The 17832-nt window shown below is 37.7% G+C and overlaps 1 protein-coding gene across 1 annotated transcript; it reads left to right on the top strand.

Annotated features, from left to right (window-relative positions):
* Positions 1-1024: 1024 nt before the first annotated feature.
* nup43 (nucleoporin 43) lies at positions 1025-16409 on the top strand. Its single transcript, XM_056481278.1, has 8 exons — positions 1025-1413; positions 3665-3787; positions 4008-4085; positions 6542-6704; positions 10117-10252; positions 11676-11827; positions 14438-14554; positions 16031-16409. The coding sequence occupies exons 1-8, from the start codon at positions 1294-1296 to the stop codon at positions 16258-16260; spliced, it is 1119 nt and encodes a 372-aa protein (XP_056337253.1). The 5' UTR covers positions 1025-1293; the 3' UTR covers positions 16261-16409.
* Positions 16410-17832: the final 1423 nt, after the last annotated feature.

Genomic DNA, 17832 nt, shown 5'->3' on the forward strand with positions numbered 1-17832 from the left:
ACACTGTGGCATATGTTTTGCATATTATTGTATATTATTGCATACTAATATATATAATCTTGGTTTGCTAATAAAAATAATATAAAATGGAGAAATAGTACATTTCTCTTTACGTAACCCACTGGTGCCAATTAGCTTTGTTTTTATAGAAGTTATATTTTACTGAAATATGTCATATGAAATGTTTAATACATTTTTCTATACAAATTTCATAACTTTTTACCTTTTCATTTTTTTTTTACAATTCTTTCACTTCAGCAATAATAAGACAAACCAGACTTGCTCTTTTATTATCATAAAATGCTATTTTTAGATTTATAAATGACAAACATTTCATTTTATTTCATTTGGATGGTGCATTTTCACAACTCAAAAAAGTGTGGTGTGTACATTACGCCACTTTACAGGAAAAAAGTTAAAAGTTGTTTTTTTTTTTTTTTGCCTGGGTGGTTTCCTAAAAAAACACCAGCTATTATAGACGTCTTATGTGACATTGAACATTTAATTAATCCCTTCAGAAATGTGCTTCTTTAAAACAATGATGATGAGATATTTTCTGCAACCTGATTTTTATTATATTATCTTTTTTTATTGTATTTTATTTTTTAGATTAATTATTATTTTCCCCTCTCCCTTTCTGGTTTATCCTATGTTATAAGCCGAAGGAAAAGCATCCGCAGCTGTATCCCATCTAGACATCACTCAACCATTGCTGTATCCGAAATCGTCCCTCAGTCCACCTGAAGGAGTGAATGAAACGAGAAGGGATGCCGTTTTGTTTGTTGTAATAAATCCCTCAGGCGGATTGGATGTGAAACTTCTTTGTGACTTCTATGAAAATCATTTAACCCTTAGCGAGCTGTCTATTCGAAATAAAACGAAGACTTTTGATTCACTTTAATTAAATGTTATTTTATTTTGAAACTTTGGCCGAAAGCATTCCACCATCACTGCTTGGCCGCCATCTTGTGGTCAGATGCGAAAATGTATTCCGCGCGCAAACTCTCAGCACATTTTGGGTAGCTGTTGAGTGTTCACTCGTTATTGAAGGTGCATTTTGGCACTGATTTAGTGCACTTCAGAACGTCCACTATGGTTTCGGATAACTGCTCTCTCAAATAGTGTATTATTTAAGGCTATAGGGGGGCCTAGAAAACAGCCAAGAAATGTTTTGTGAACGCGTTTGATCCTTCCAGGCCACCGTATTGTCGAGTGCGCAGTCAGTGGTGGCGGGATACACTGCACGTGAAGCTCCCCAAACTCTGCAAATCAACACAACGCCAGTGAGACGCAATGGACTGCATCAGCGCGAAGTACATCTCCCAGAAGATCAGCAAGACGCGCTGGCGGCCGGTGTCCGCGGCGGCCCTCCAGCAGCCCGAGGTGTTCGCTACCGGCTCCTGGGACAACGAGGCAAGAGCTCACAGCGAACACTACACATATAACTTACCAAATACTCATGGGCCGACCTCACCGAATGCGGTTTTCCTTTACAACGCACTATTGTTATATTGTTTTTCTATGTAAACACACGCTGAAAGGACATGCACGCCGCGTTTTTATTACACATGGAGTCAAAACTAACCACATTGATGTTGTTAGCTCACGTTGCTAGTTTTGTGGTGAACAATTCACCTTAACGTTACTCACAATTCGTCTCATGTCATTAAGAATAAAAGTTTGACATTGTACTTGAAATCTACAAATTCACTTCTGTTTGTTTTCAGTTAAATTCTCAGAATGTCAGTTTTGACAGCCCTATAACAACAAACAGAAATGGCGTTGAGGAGGTGTCTGTTAGAACTGTCCAGAATATGGGGATCCATTTGTGCCAAAAAATATCGACTACAGTAAGGATGACAGAATAACCTGCAGCACGGATGACAGCATGGACAATGGTAATGATAGCATAGACGACAGTAAGAATGACAATATAAACAACAGCAAATATGAGTACAAGGATGACAGAATAAACGACAGCATAGATGAATATGACAGTACAAAACAGAGAAAAACCAACAGGACGACAGATTAAGACGACATCAACAGACAACATGTACGTTAACAATTGTGATTTTCCTAAACATGCGGGCAATGAGAGTAGACGAAGACAAATGTGAAGTACAAAGCAGAAAGCAGGCATGGGAATTTTGGCACAAATAGAACCCCATACAGAAATCCCTTTCCCATCAAGAACACATCCGGGAACTTTCACGCTTCCTCCGTTCTTGCGGTATTGATTTTTGGAACTGAACTTTGGCAATTAATGATGATGTTACATGAGGACGCAAGAACGCTGAAGAACACGTATTAAGAAACAGCCTAGGTTTCTCTGAGCCATTGGGCGTGGCTAACACGCTTAACCACCATGCCCCTCCAGCTGTCAGTTTTGTCAACAAGCAGAAATAGTGCACAGGAGGAGTCTGTTAGGTTGTAATAGCTCTCCTCAAACATTTTCCCCCATCTTTCTGATTGAAATGCCTACTTTACTATAGCCAATCAGCTCGCAGTAGAAAAAACAAGCCACGCCCACTGTTTTCTCATTTAAAATGATTTACCATTATATCATTGTGCAGGAGACACTCATGGTGGCTTTGTTAGAGCTATTGAGGTATATGATGTATTGTCAAGTGCTTATCATAACATTGTTTCCCATATTTTTAAATGGTCCTTTATTGTCAATATTACACCACGTCCATAATCTAGCGTCTCGTGGACCTCACACTACACTGTATTTTTAAAGGTCATATGAAGTACTTTGAAATGTGCATTTTCATTCTATATTTTTGACGTAATCTCAACTGGAACATGATGAGAGGGCGGGACATATAGTAGCTCCTCCCCTTTAAAAAATAGCCAATAGTGTTTAGTTTTTTCCACAGCTCTGCCAGTGAGAGTGTTTGAGCTCAAGCACATTAAATGAACAGCAAATGAGAAGAAGGGGGCGGGGCATGCCAAGCACTAGAGAGCATCTGATTGGTCAGAAGATTTGATGAGAAACTGAAGTATGAGGTGACGTCAATAAAAGTCTATCCATTCAGACAGAAGTGACAAACTGCAAGCTTTGGATGGTTATATCAGTTTATGAACACAAATTTTGCCTCTGTTTTGGAGCACACACTAGCACTAGATATCTTTAAAACTAACAGACTGAAACTAATATAAAAAAAAAACTTTATTTTTAATTGACGGGACCTTTTAAACCCATTCCTGAGCGTCATATATGATGTTTACAGAAGCAAAGATTTTATTTTACTATTATTTTATTCTTTTATTTATTATATTATTTTATTATTATTATTATTTTAAAGATTTTATTTATTTTATTTTTTGCCCTCATAGTTCACTGAAAAGTTTTGTGCAGTAAATATGCTCACATATTACAAGTGAGAGATTCTTAAATGATGGGTTATTATTTTAAAATCAACACACACTATCTACTATCTATGATTATTTATTGAACATCAGCGTTGAACAACTGAAATTAAAACACACACTGCCTTAAAAGAACAGTCTAAAATGAACTAGGGAAAGTAATTGAAAAAATTGACCTGGAAAATGTCGATTTCGATTAATCGCCCAGCCCTAGTTCGGTGTGAATGAGCCCCTATGCTCCGCTGAGTGATCTGATATGATAATAACAGGCTTTCACTTTGTGTTTCAGAATAATAAAGTGTCCATCTGGTCAGTGGGAGACCGCAGAGGCTCAACCCTGGATGGAGACCTGGATGAGGAGCCTCAGTTACTATGCGACTCTCAGCATGACGGAGATGTGATGGACCTGCAGGTCAATAATAATGACTGTCAACAACAACACACTCACCTGCTCACTAATGCAGGAGCTAGTTTAGTTCAATAACCTATAAAGCCCATTTAAAAAGTATGTTTAATAGATGTTTAAGGGTATAGTTCCCACAAAAATGAAAAATCTGTCATTATTTAATCGCCCTTGTTTCAAAACTGAACTAGTTTGAGATGAGCAAAACTGTTTTGTTTAATCTGTGTAGTTTTTAGATCAAGACCGGCTTGTTTCTGCATCTTCCAGCGGGGCCGTGAGCATCTTTAAGCTTCAGTCGGACTGCCAGGTATGTGTTTAATTGTAATATTTGCATCATCTGATCATTTTCTCAGATCCCTGGAAAATATTGTAAGTCCCCCCTCCACATTTAATGATATTATCGCTCATATAAGTTTGCAGTAGGTATGACAAAACATTTTATTTTCAATCGAACAATATGTTTGTTACTATATCTAGAAATGTTTATGCACAAATAATAGGCTAATGTAAAATATATAAGCAAAACATCAGTAGGCCATTTGTATTGGGTGCACCTCGCGGTATTGGGGATGAGTCGTCTGCAAATGTCTTATTAATTTGGACGACGAGGCATTCGTTAGCAAGAACTTTGGCGCAGATAATACACTGTGGCTAGGTACTTTTTGCTTTGAGAAAATGAAATAAATCCATAGTTCTGGTTACTGTCTTGGTATTTCCTGCATTTCGTGTTTCCAGTATTGCTAGTGCTGTGACCTGAAATGTTTGGAGCTTCCTCACCTGGGTCCAGTATGCTTGGGTCATTGCTTTTAGCTCCTGAAGGCGATCCGAGGCTTTTTTTTGTGGGGTATGAATTACAAATTTGTCCAATTTTTTTTTGGTCAGCTAGGGGATAAAATGAACTAAGGCAAGATGATCGCGTTCTCCTAATTGTCCACTGCTAAACGTTTTTTAAAACATGACGCGACCCCCCACAGAGCTTGTCGGCCGGGACCTCCCTGTGGTGAACCGCTGATATAAAGAGTGTTACGACCTCAAGTGTCTCGGGCTGAGGTCGAACATAAAAGTTAAAGAAAATAAATAAATAAACCGTTAGCAGGTTTATAATTTAAATGACCTTAAATTAGGGCTATTTGATTACAAATTTAGTTGGGCCAGATTGTCAAACCGAGAAGGTTAGCTGGGCCAGTCATTTTAGCAGCAAAGCAGCTCATAAGGACGAATTTTAAAACCAACTTTAAGAGCACGCTTACGTCATCAATGATGCGCTGTTCAGTTTAAGAAGCGCTTTCGCTCAGCACAGTCGAGATTTCTTTATATCGTTATATCATTTTAGTGGTTTAGGATGCAGTGACACGCAGTCAAATATTTCCCCGAACAGATCCGCCACTTTCGATGGTCCTCATACTCATACTGCCGGAATTAGGAGGTTTGCTAAAGGTGCAGCTGTGGTGCAGTGAGGGGTTCTTTAATAATCTACGACAGTTTACGTTCACTAAACAATAAGAATGATTATTAAATTCATATGAAACAGGCCCTTAAAAGTCACGTCTCGTCTTCAGTTTCGGGCTCAGGTACGCTTTGCACCCAACAAAAGTGAACCGTGCTCAGGCACACCTCTTCCAATCGGGCGTGCTCTGCATTGTTTGCATGTTGCAGGCTACATAATTTACGTAGGTATTTGGGTTTTTGGCGGGACCGTAGACATAATAAATAATTTATATTTATATTAATATAATATTTTAAAATATATTAAATAACAATTAATGAATAAAATATATTAATTTATTATCTATGGACAGAACCACGGGCTGGGCCACTCGGAGGTTGATTCTGGGCCACATGTGGGCCGCCAATTGAATAGCCCTGCCTTAAAGGTGCTTTTATTGTGAGAAGGCGAAAAAAAGTTGGTATTTAAGAAGAAAAAAAGACAATGAGCGCAAACAAAAATAGCTTCAGGGCTGAGCAAGGCCAAGATAATAAACAAAAACATTAACTAACTCCGCCCTGAAGATAACTTACCTAATAAACCAAAAACAAATGCAGAAAATAAATTACAAATACTGCTCTTACTCTTTAACTAAACGAAAAACAGGAGAAAATCAGTGTCAAAGTAAATAGCACTCAGCCCCTACAGCGCTTAGCTTACAGCTTATCAGACAAATATATGGATAGGGGAGAAAAAAAGTTGCAGAGCACCTTAAAGTTCACAATTTATAATAAACAACAAACACTTCAACAGGTTTTAAACAAGATCATCTCATTCTTTGAAAAGCTCTCCATCTCTCCCCCCGCGATCTGACTCCATCGGTCTCCTTTTTAAAAGATGCTGCGTTCTCCGAGCACCAACCACAGCGCACGCACGCAGCACGTCCAATTAGGGCAGAGCAACCTGGAAACAGGAACAGGACAGGACGAGAGAGAGAAAGAAAGAGAGACACACACACACACAGTGGCACAGAAACAACCCAATCCCAATACGCTCTTGCGTAACAAGAGTTAATAGATTGAGTAGACAGAAATGGTACTGTATTATGATATATACGTTCTAAATAAATCGAGAATTATTATCAAATGAGTATATTTCTGAGCAGATATTAAACAAATCATCCTTGACATGTTGTAATATATGAAGTGTTCATAGATTGAATTGACAGAAAATGGTTTCATATTGTGATGTGTAGCATCATCAGTATTGGAGATGACTTGTATCATGATATGGGATTTCTGTCATGGCTCAGGCCTGATTGGGATGGTGTTTTTCAGGCTCTGTCATTGGCTCATGTGTGGGAGAGAGCTCATCGGTGTTCCTGTGATAATGCACCGTGCACAGCCATAGTGTGCAGGAGTCCTGAAGTAGTGTCCGTGGGTGAGGACGGGCGAGTTATTCTTTACAAGGCGGATCAGGCGGAGGTCATGCGTGTTATTGGTAAGTGTTTTGTGGCGCGTGTGCAAATCTTGTTTCATTTTTCCAAAACCGCTTCACTTAAGGTGACAGTTCACCCAAAAAATAAAAGTTCTGTCATCATTTGCTCTTCCTTCACTTGTTGCAAACCTGTTGTGTTATTATATTAGGCCTGTAAACATACACTTTTTTTAAATTTTGTATTTCATTAATATTGATTTTATATTTCTCTGTCCTTAACCAAACATTTGCCCAGAAGAACGTAATAAAGAAATTGTACATTCTATGTGATATATGTCTGGTTCTGACATGTAATATATCATGTCTGGTTCTCGAATCTGATTGGCTGTATTGGCTTGTAATATCAGAACTCCTACAGCCTCCTCACCCTTCTGTATAACTCCGCCCACATAGAGTGACAGCAGATCAATAAACTCACTACAGTTTGACAAATATTGCAGCTGTTGGACAACATAATGTACTTTTGAGGCTTTTTTAGTCAAGAATGTAGTTGTTTAGATCGCAATTATGCAGTTTATTTATAAAGAAAGTGGCTATTTTAAATATTTATAATTTTGGAGAGACAGCGCCATCCACAAGATGGCGACAGAGACAGCATAATACATAAAATGAGGATAAAATGCGTTTGTTACGACTTTAAAGTTTTGCTCTAGGGTTTAAGAGGTAACATTTAATGTGATTAAAATTTGTGGTGAGTTGGTGGCAAAATATCAAAACAACAACCAAAATACTGCAAAAATAAGTGAATTTATTTACAAAAATCAACGTATATTATGGTTGGGGAAACGAGAATTAAGTGGCGCCAAATAAATGAAAGCAACATAACAAAACGCCCAAATCTAGCTAATATAACCCTCTAAACTATCTAATAGAAAATAAACAAACTCAACATCTTCAGCGCTTTCACGCTATAACTAAATCTACTCTACTAACCAAAAATATGGAGAACTTACAGCAGGTGGCGCTCACTTCTAAACTAGTGTGTTTAGACAGTGGAGTTATCTACGTGATGCGAGATGTATGTCACGTGACATCTAAACTCCTCGAATCCCAGGGGAAGGCTGACGCCAGAGATCAGGAGATTTCCTCATACAAGACGGTAACAGCGATCAACACAAGAACAAGACCAAAATCAAAACTCTAAATTCACATCAATATCACAGCACATAACAACAAGCCAAAACACACACAAAAGCAAGCAAAGACAACGCAAGCAAGACAGGGCAAAGCAGAACGAGCTTCCCCGCTCGCATCCCTTTAAACTTTGAGCTCCTATCCTGATTGGTGGCGAAGGTGATGACGTCACATGGTGGAATGGAGATTGACGTCTTCACGGACGAATGGGATATTGGAATGGGCGATCCTGAGAATTGACACAGAAAGAGAGGGAGCGAGCGAGAGAGAAAGAGAGAGAGAGAGAGCGCACACACACAAGCAAAACATACAGGTATATACATATGACTGTAACAGCGTGATTTTAAACTACAGCTGATCAAATCATCATAATGCTTTTGTATGTTGTAGTGCTGTATTTATACCATAGTAATTGTAGTGTGTTGAGTGTGAGATGGGAGTCATATATCAGGAATGTGTGTATTTTGTGTTGGCCGCTCTTTGTGTATCACAGAGTTGCTTATTGGTTGGCCATCTGTTTGTCTTTAAGGCCTGCAGCCTCGTGACAACGCAAGCCTCCCACCAGTGCGGATATACAGCCACATCGCACTGCTACTCGTGTGATATTGCTCATATATATATATGCATGTATGTATGCAAAATCTATTAATTGATCGGATTTACAGAAACATTACTGTACCTTGATATATGTTGTTATCAGTAAAGGAAACGGCGTGTATTGTGATATAAGATTTATTTAACATTTTATTTATACATTTTTAGAATACATTAATAAAGAAACGATAACTCCAAGAACACTAAAAAGCAACAACAAACAATACTTAAATATGTAGCAGTGCATATTTAACACCACAGATCAATTATTTACAAATGTTGTATACAGTTTAACCCAGTGTTTCCCAACCCTGTTCCTGAAGGCACACCAACAGTACACATTTTCAACCTCTCCCTAATCAAACACACCTGAATCAACTTATCTTAACATCAGAAGAGACTCCAACACCTGAAGTTAATGGGTCAGAAAAGGGAGACATCCAAAATATGTACTGTTGGTGTGCCTCCAGGAACAGGGTTGGGAAACACTGGTTTAACCCAAAGAATGAGCAGTCTGTCAGATGAAGAAGAGCCGGAGTCAGAGAATCAAATAAATAAATAAATAAAGTTTACTGAAGCCAGCTTCAACCCTCGCAATGAGTTCCTAGGCCGCTCTCACTTACAATCACAAATCAATAACAATTATACTCTCACATCACGTCATTAACTGCGTCACACATATAAGTGCTCTAACCTGATTGGTTAAAACACAGATAAGACGAGGAAAATTTCCACGTGGGTACAATTCTGAACCATATCTTAAGCATATAAAGGTCAGACATCCACAAGACTGTTTAGAGCTGACTCCAGACCTGTGAAACAGATCCTCAATCAAATAGAACACACACACTTAAAGTACAGTCTGTTTCTTATCCAAGGCTGAGCGTACTCTCAGCCGTCTTTATCAAAACTGGTTAAAAACCGGTGTAATCTACATTCAGACAGTTATAATATCCTCACTACACAAAGTCTATCTTGAATAAAAAGTAGAATCACTAAAACAATTAGCTGTACAAATAGCAGAATGACTTCAGACATTTTAGATAGTATTAACTACTAGAAATAACAATAGAGACAGCTGCTTCAGTTCCACTCAAGGTCTCCGTGACCTCTGAACTACTTTGGTTGCTCCTGAAAACAGGTATAAAGAGACAGGCAAACGCACTGAGCATTCTTATATTAAACAGTGTGTTAACTTATTTATTAGTTAAAATCAATTCAAAGTTAAATACTCATTTAAATAATCATATTTAATAAAAATAATGACAAACAGGATGATGGGGAAAGGATAAACGTCGATTCATGCTGAGATGGATTGGAAGGTATAAATCCGAATCCTTCAATGTTAATAAATAACTAAAGATAAATAAATAAAATGATAGTAGTGCAGAAAATACTAATATACATAAATCAAATAGAAACACAGGGTGCAATCCTACAGCAAATGTAGTTCTTCAAAATCTTGTGTCTAGCTGTATCTAAAACAAAACAGGAGATGGAGGTTGAGGGGAGACCTAACCATGTGAGATTTGTATCATATCAGACAGCCCGAGTGGAGGTGAGCAAGTATTCAATACTGAACCTTTATTATGGGTGGATGGATGTATCTTTGAATTAGACATGACCTGTAGTGCAGATGTGCGTCCGTGATACAAAAAGTAACAACAGTTGTTCTCGTTTCTTACAGAAAATGCAGACAGCAGTACAATTCATGCTGTGACGTTTCTGAGGACGACAGAAGTTCTGACTGTGAACTCCATCGGTCAGCTGAAGATGTGGGATTTCAGACAGCAGAGTGACAGTCCTGCGCAGATTCTCTCACTGTATGATTCTTTTACTCCTATTATCTTTTAGATAGGCTTGAGAGGTATCTTGTTGCGATTAATTGTTGAAGCTTGATATACTGAATAGACCAAAGCTGCAAAGAAGATGACTTTAACAGGTATAATGATCAAAAATACTTTATTGTGTGGTGTATACGTGTTCAGAGTAAATAAATCGTTTAAACCAGTTAAATCGCAAATGATTAAGTACAAAAGGTAACACGCTTGACAATAAATGATCAGTAAATGTGAATGCATTAAAATCAGCAGTGAGAAATAGCCACATATTTACTGAATTTGCTGAATTTTGTTAGTTGTTAGCTCAAGTTCATAAAATAATTACCACTTTTAATTTGAATGTGTTATTACGCATTAACTAGGAGATAAAAATCACCTCTCATTAATAAAAGCTGTAGTTTCTATGGTGAGATGAGTTAAATGAACAGTGAACAATGAATTAAAATGATGCTATCTTACATGTTAGTATCAGTATGTTAGTGTTAAGGACATCTATAAGCTAGTGTGCTCTAAAACAGTCACAAAATTAGCATTTAGAAAATATAAACATCCAAAGCTTGTTTGTCACTTCTGCCTAAATGCGTCACCCTAGACTTTAGATTCTTATCAAATCTTGACCAGTTAAAAGCTCTCTAGTGTCTGACATGCTCGTCCCCTTCAGGATGCTTCTCTTTGGTTTTTTATTAAATTAAATTAAATTCAAGTTTATTTGTATAGCGCTTTTTACAATAATTATTTCAAAGCAGCTTTACAAAGCGTGCGCATTATTGCATTACAATCAGATTAAGTTAAAGTTACAATCAAAGAGAAGTTATCATATAGAGACATAGTTAACCGGCAGTTTTATCATGTGTGTTTGTTTAGTGAAGGGTAATAAGTGTATGTGTTGTCCTGGAAGTCCTCTATGGTTAACGTCATCTCTTTGTATTTTCATTCGATGCACTTGAGCTCAACCACTCTCACTGGCCGAGCTGTAATAACTAAACACTATTGGCTTTTATAAAAGGGGAGGAGCTACTCAATGCCCCGCCCTCTCAACATGCTTCAATTGAGATTAAGTCAAACCTTAAATAAAGAGTTAACAAACAATAGGCCTATACATACTCTGAATAATAGGCTAATTATAGTATTTTCAATCAAATTAAATGGCCTATTAAGTCTTCAACATGTAATTATTCACAGTTTTTTGAAGTGCCCACAACAGCAATGTTGTTCTGCTTGACTCATTGGATGGAAAATGCAGCTTTTTCCTTGTGCGATATTCCAGGTTTGCTCATAAGTTTAATTTGCATCTTTGGATGGAAACACATCTAATGTTGTGCATGTTCATTATCCAAAAGGAACGAACGAAAAAAGTGCTTAAGTTGGTCTCTTTTCTGTCCTTTATTTTGTTCTGCTCCTGCAGCACCGGGGATAGAGTGCCCTTGCACTGTGTGGACAAACACCCAAACCAGCAGCACATAGTTGCCACGGGAGGGCAGGATGGGATGCTTTGTATCTGGGATGTGAGACAGGGAAATACACCTTTCTCTCTCACCGAGGCACATTCAGCAGAGAGTGAGTACCTATTAAATGCTACACATACTGTTGAAGACAAAATATTAGCCCTGCTGGGAAATTTCCTATTTTCCAAATATTTTCTAAGTGATGTTTAACAAAGCAAGGACACTTTTCATCATATTTACTATTATACAAATTTCCTCTGGAGAAAATGAGCAACATAATATCGAGCAGAAAAAGACCCTCCATATCCATAAAAGCTAGTGGTCATCTTACGATTCAGGAAACCTTTGAAAAAGAAAATCACTTATAAACTAACATCCAAACATGCTATAGACCTGCACATGGCAGTAGTCTTACTTAGATATCCAAGATTTCTAACTTGGATATTCTTAGATATCCAAAGATGCCTTTTCAAGAAATCTGTTTTATTGAAACTAATGAAGACAGCAGACGTCAATGATTTATTTGAATTATTTAGCCTGACATGTTTACAGTTCCAAAATATTTCTTAAAATGAAAAAAATGTATCCAGACATTTAAAATGAAGGTATTTTAGAGCAGTAAACGCATTACCATGAAAACATCATATTTTTATCCAAGCTATTTTTATACTGCCTGAATTTTTATACCTGCCTCCCCCTAAACCGTAGCTGATGGCCGACCAACTGTCCGCAGACAGAGTCTAACCCTGTCAGCAAAGCTGGGAAAGCCATGCAACTACTCGTGAACTTGTACACTTGGGCTGGACGATATGGCAAAAGTTTATATCACCATATATTTCTTAATTTTGGTCGATACGATATAATTCCGATATCGATATGGACAATATTAAAAACCCAGGAAAAAACTGGCAAGGCTGCACACAATGGATGTCTGTACCCACAAATGTCTGCAAACTGAATTTGCAAAGTCTATAATAACATCCAGACTCTTATAACTTTTTTAACACTTATAATTTTTAATAAAAACAGTACAAAAATATTTATGTTTACTTTTTATTTGTATTTAGCCTTTACAAACAAGAAATGTGAAATAAACTATCAAATAAATAAAACTCTTAGACTCAGCTTATATATATATATATATATATATATATATATATATAGATATAGATAGATAGATAGATAGATAGATAGATAGATAGATAGATAGATATAAGCTATAATTCCAAAATGAAAGACTAATAATTATAGAATATTAATGATGACGTAAAGTCAGAGCTCAATTTCAGACGGGTTATTTTATTTTCCAGATCTGAGGTGAACTATCTGCTGCTGCTTTCAGTAGTATGGCAATAAATATTAAAATGGCATTCATACTCGATTATTAGTAGCAGTTAACACTGAATAAAGCACATGAGGTGTACCTGAGCTGATCGTTGTCAGTTTTATATTGTTTAACTACATGAAGGCCGTTTCTGAAATATAAATTTCAAGTGTTGGTTAGGACAAAAACTCCTTTTAATATGGGAAATATTCCTTCTCTTGCGTGCCATTGCTTTTATTTAGAAAACGATTTAAATCAGATTTACATTAGCCTTTAGGCTCGACAGTCAGGCACTCTCCAGTTGGTGTCGTCAATCTGGCAACCTGTGCTTGCACATGTTTTGAACCAGGAGTGCAATACCTAGTTCAACCACTGGGTGTCAAACGTACATACTGCACATTTAATGCTCAACAAAAAATGAATTGACTATTTGCTAATGCTTAATAAATGATTCATAGTGTGTAGATATTATAAAGTGTTACCATAATACATTTTAAAGCGATATTACAACTTGATTTTTACAGCAGGATTTACCTTATACTTAGACCAATTTAAAACTGTACACCTGCAAGCATTTATGCTGGGGACAAAAAAATGGATGCTGCCATTCTGTCCATGTGAAATCTTCTACATTTAAAACATTCCTTAAAGGTTTAGTTAGTGCAGTCTTAAAGGGATAGTTCAGGCAAACTCATCCTACACTTGCTCCAAACCTGTACGGATTTCTTATTTCTGTTGAGCACAATGGAAGTTATTTTAGGATTGCTGGAATTCAGTAGCCACTGTCTTCCTTTGTATGTTTTCCCAAATACGGATCTCAGTGGCTAACAGTTTCCAATATTCTGTAACACGTGGATGACAGAGACAACGTTAGGATCCAAGTACAGGTTTATTCGTTAGTCAGGCAATCAAGGGTCAACGCAGGCGCAAACAGATGAATAAAGGCAAATCCAGAATCGTAGTCACTATAACAGGCGAGAGGTCTGAAGGCAGGCAGTGAACATGGACAAACTTGGCAAGGGTCAAAACACGGAGAAACAAGACTAAGGAAAACGCGTTGAATTGTCACTTTACAGGTAAACAAGACTCGGCAAAGGAAGTGATTGTGTGTGCTGTTTAAATAGTGTGTGTGATCAGTCTAGAAGCAGCATCAGCTGTGGGAGTCCAATCAGTGGAGACTTGGAGCAGGTGTGTGTGTGTGGCATGACTGAGTTTGTAGTTCATAAGATGTAGTCCATGTGAATGTGAGTGTTTACCAGCGACCTCTGGTGGTTAGATCGCTGGTAATCATGACATATTCTTCCAAAAATATCGGCTTGGGATAAGTAAATGGTGAGTAAATTAAAATGTGACTAATTTGGTGGCATTGGCACTGATTCGAATCTATTTTCTCGACAGTGTGGGAAGTGCATTTTCATCCATCCAACCCCAATCACTTGTTTACATGCTCAGAGGACGGATCTCTGCTACACTGGGAGAGCACTTCAGGGTCAGACGTGAGCACACTTCTACAGAGTAAGCAATGATTTTGTTACGCAATTACTAAAAATAATATGTAGGATAGAAATGTGTGGTCAGATTGCCAAAAACATCGTAGTATATGTAAAGTGGCTTTTAGTTTTTAGTAGTCCAACTCAATCGCTTCCAATGAACTGTTACACCATTATACTACATTTAAGATCTGGTTTCTTTAAAATCGATGGTCTTCACAGCCTAAGATGCGATAAATAGTGGCTCTCACACCTGACAAGAAGCACAGCATTGAATTCCTTTGTTCAATTGCGTTTAAACAGTCTTTCATCTTGTTTTAGAAACTGCAGGAATGCCTAAGTCTATTTAACTGATTATATAAGTGCATTATCTGTGGAACCTCATGGATTTGTAAATAGTCACACCAACCTTTCACCAGAAATTTATTGGTGGCTGAAAAACATTAGGGATGCATATAGCCCATTATAAACATTTACAGTGCATCCGGAAAGTATTGATAGCGCTTCACCTTTTCCACATTGTTTTTATGTTACAGCCTTATTCCAAAATGGATTAAACTCATTCATTTCCTCAACATTCTACACACAATCCCCCATAATGACAAAGTGAACAAAAGAGTTTTTGAAATTGCTGCAAATTTATTAAAAATAAAAAGGCTGAGTCTTAAATTTGACATTATGATATCTGCAGAAACTCTGTTATATATGGGGGCGCACATGGTTATGTACATATACATTTTATATTGCCATATACAGTGGTCCCTCGTTATACATGGGATTTACGTTCTAAAAATAGCCCACAATAGGCAAAATTCACAAAGTTGTCAGCTTTATTTATTTATTTACAGTTATTATAGATGTTTTAAGGCTGTAAAACCGCTTCACACACAGATATTAGTATTTTCACTCTTTTCTCTTGTTTAAACACTCTCAAAGTTTAAACCTTCGAGCAAAATAAGTCCAGAATTATAGAATGAAACCAAAGGTCAAAACCATTCGATCTTCATTTATTTATTCCGTAATGGCGCCCTACAGCCGCGTAACTTTTATTGCGATGGTTAGAATCTTCCTCTGCCTTTTGGGTGCTACCGCAGGTGCCTTTGACAGTGCAGAACGTTTCATCAACATTGTGGGGAGAACTTCCAAACATACAGTCCAGCACTTCAGAGTCACACTGCTAGCTATCGAAGAGCTATGTAAATTTATGTACTGTACAGGAGACACGGAGGAGATTGATTGACAATGGTGTACAGCCAGTCAAGATGCAGAACACAATGCGCTGTAGGATAAAAAGCATGTTAAATTGCACGAAAAAAATCAGTGAAACTGCGAGGCTAAGAAAAGTGAACCGCGTTATAGCGAGAGACCGCTGTATTTAACTGTCTTGCACTCTTTCTTGAGTTAGTTTGAATCACTTTGTATTACCGAAGCTATGCAGCAGGTCTGAGCGCAATGGTTTTTTAATTACGACTAATGTGATTGTGCGTTTGCTTTGTTGCAGAGGGCTGGAACAGTAGGGTCGTCTCACAAAGTGCCCTAGCGCTTGCTGGAGAAAATGACTCCGCGGTCAGTGCCTGGCTTGCTGGGGACTCCAGCAAAAGCAGACTGGAGGCAACTCATATGCTCCCCAGCCAGACCCTGTCCGTCAACAGCCTTGATGTGCTTGAGCAGTGTTTAGTTTGCGGGACTGATGGCGAGGCATTGTACATCCACAGACAAGTTCCTGTTTGATCACTGACCTTAAACATGTATTAAAAGACTGTCATTTTTTTATATACAACATATCATTGGCTTTTCTAATAAGATCACACATAACGGATATCATTACACATGGAAACAATTAGGGGAACGTTAATAAAAGAGTTTATGCAGTTCACTTACCTATAAGTTGTGTTCACTATACATTGCTAGTCACGTCATCTACATTTCTATAGCTCTTTTACAATGTAGATGTGCCTAAATAGCTTCTAACGTTTGAGTTTGTATTGGTGGGCTGTAAGTTTTCTTTCTTTTTCTTTTCTCTGTTTTCTTGTTCTCTCTGTCCATGTTTCTTCCAGGCTGCTCCTTTACAATGGGACGTGCCAGCAGCATGCGCTGTAGAAAGAGCCATGCATATTGAGATGGAGAACGGCAGAGCCAGATCACGGTAGAATGTCAGAGATAGTTTGAGCATGTGTTCACGCTGTTGAATTATGATTTTATCTCACTGTTGTTTAATACAGTATGAAGTGTTAGTATAGTATACAGTGTACTCCCATCATTCTGATCTCTCCCCTCATAGTTGTGGCTAATATGATAACCACATTGTGCAGTGTATGCTGCAAGTTGAACGTGCCATTTTCTCTGCTGAGCTATCTCTCGTGTATTTTGGGGTTGAGTTTAGGAGTAAAGGGAATTTTGATTTTGATTCTATATAATAATAATAATATATTTTATTTATAACGCGCTTTTCTAAAACCCAAAGCGCTTACAAAAAAGTAAAAACAACAAAGCACAGTAAACAATAAAAAATACAATAAAAACACAGGAAGAATAAAAGAGATCACAAATTAAAAACAGTCCTAAACAGATGAGTTTTAAGTAGCTTTTTAAAAGCGTCCAATGAGCCGGCATTCCTAATGTTAGTGGGAGGAGCATTCTACAGTTTGGGATAGGGGTGGGCGGTACACCGGTGTCATAGTCATCACCGGTGTGACATTGCGCCACGACATGGATTTTCTAATACCGTCAATACCGTAATAAATCAATTATGCAACTTGAACGGCTGCATTTACAGTAATAGCTAATTCTAAATAATAAGGCATTCAATTTTCTTCAAATGTTCAGTTGTGGTCTGAATACATGTCCTTATACTACAGGGCTCAAAATTGCAACCATTTTGGTCGCATGACGCCTGAAATGTAATCTATGCGCCCTCATAATATATTTGGGAGCATTTGTGTGTCTGAATATAATGGTTGTAGTGCAATCTGATTTGATTTTCTCTAAAAACTTGCTGAATCGCTCTACCCTGCTGCTGTATTGGTTCATATTAGCTGTCAGTCACTCAACGCTTCCCGCTGTCAGATAACAGGGAGCTTTTGTTACTGCAGGAAATGCAAACGGCTGAAGAGTGAAAAGTGCACAGGTTTGCAAACCTCACCTAAAGTTATAATAATAATAATGGCGCAGATGACAGCGATCATGACATGAGGTAAATGTTGATCCGCCAGCTGAGATCAATCGAGTGTTTTTGGAGAAGGTGCCCGAATCTCGATGCGTTGCATTCACCGCGTGTTCAGCGCAAATGTCCGCTAAATGTAA

This window comes from Danio aesculapii, chromosome 20 (genome assembly GCF_903798145.1).
Source record: "Danio aesculapii chromosome 20, fDanAes4.1, whole genome shotgun sequence".
Taxonomy (NCBI): domain Eukaryota; kingdom Metazoa; phylum Chordata; class Actinopteri; order Cypriniformes; family Danionidae; genus Danio; species Danio aesculapii.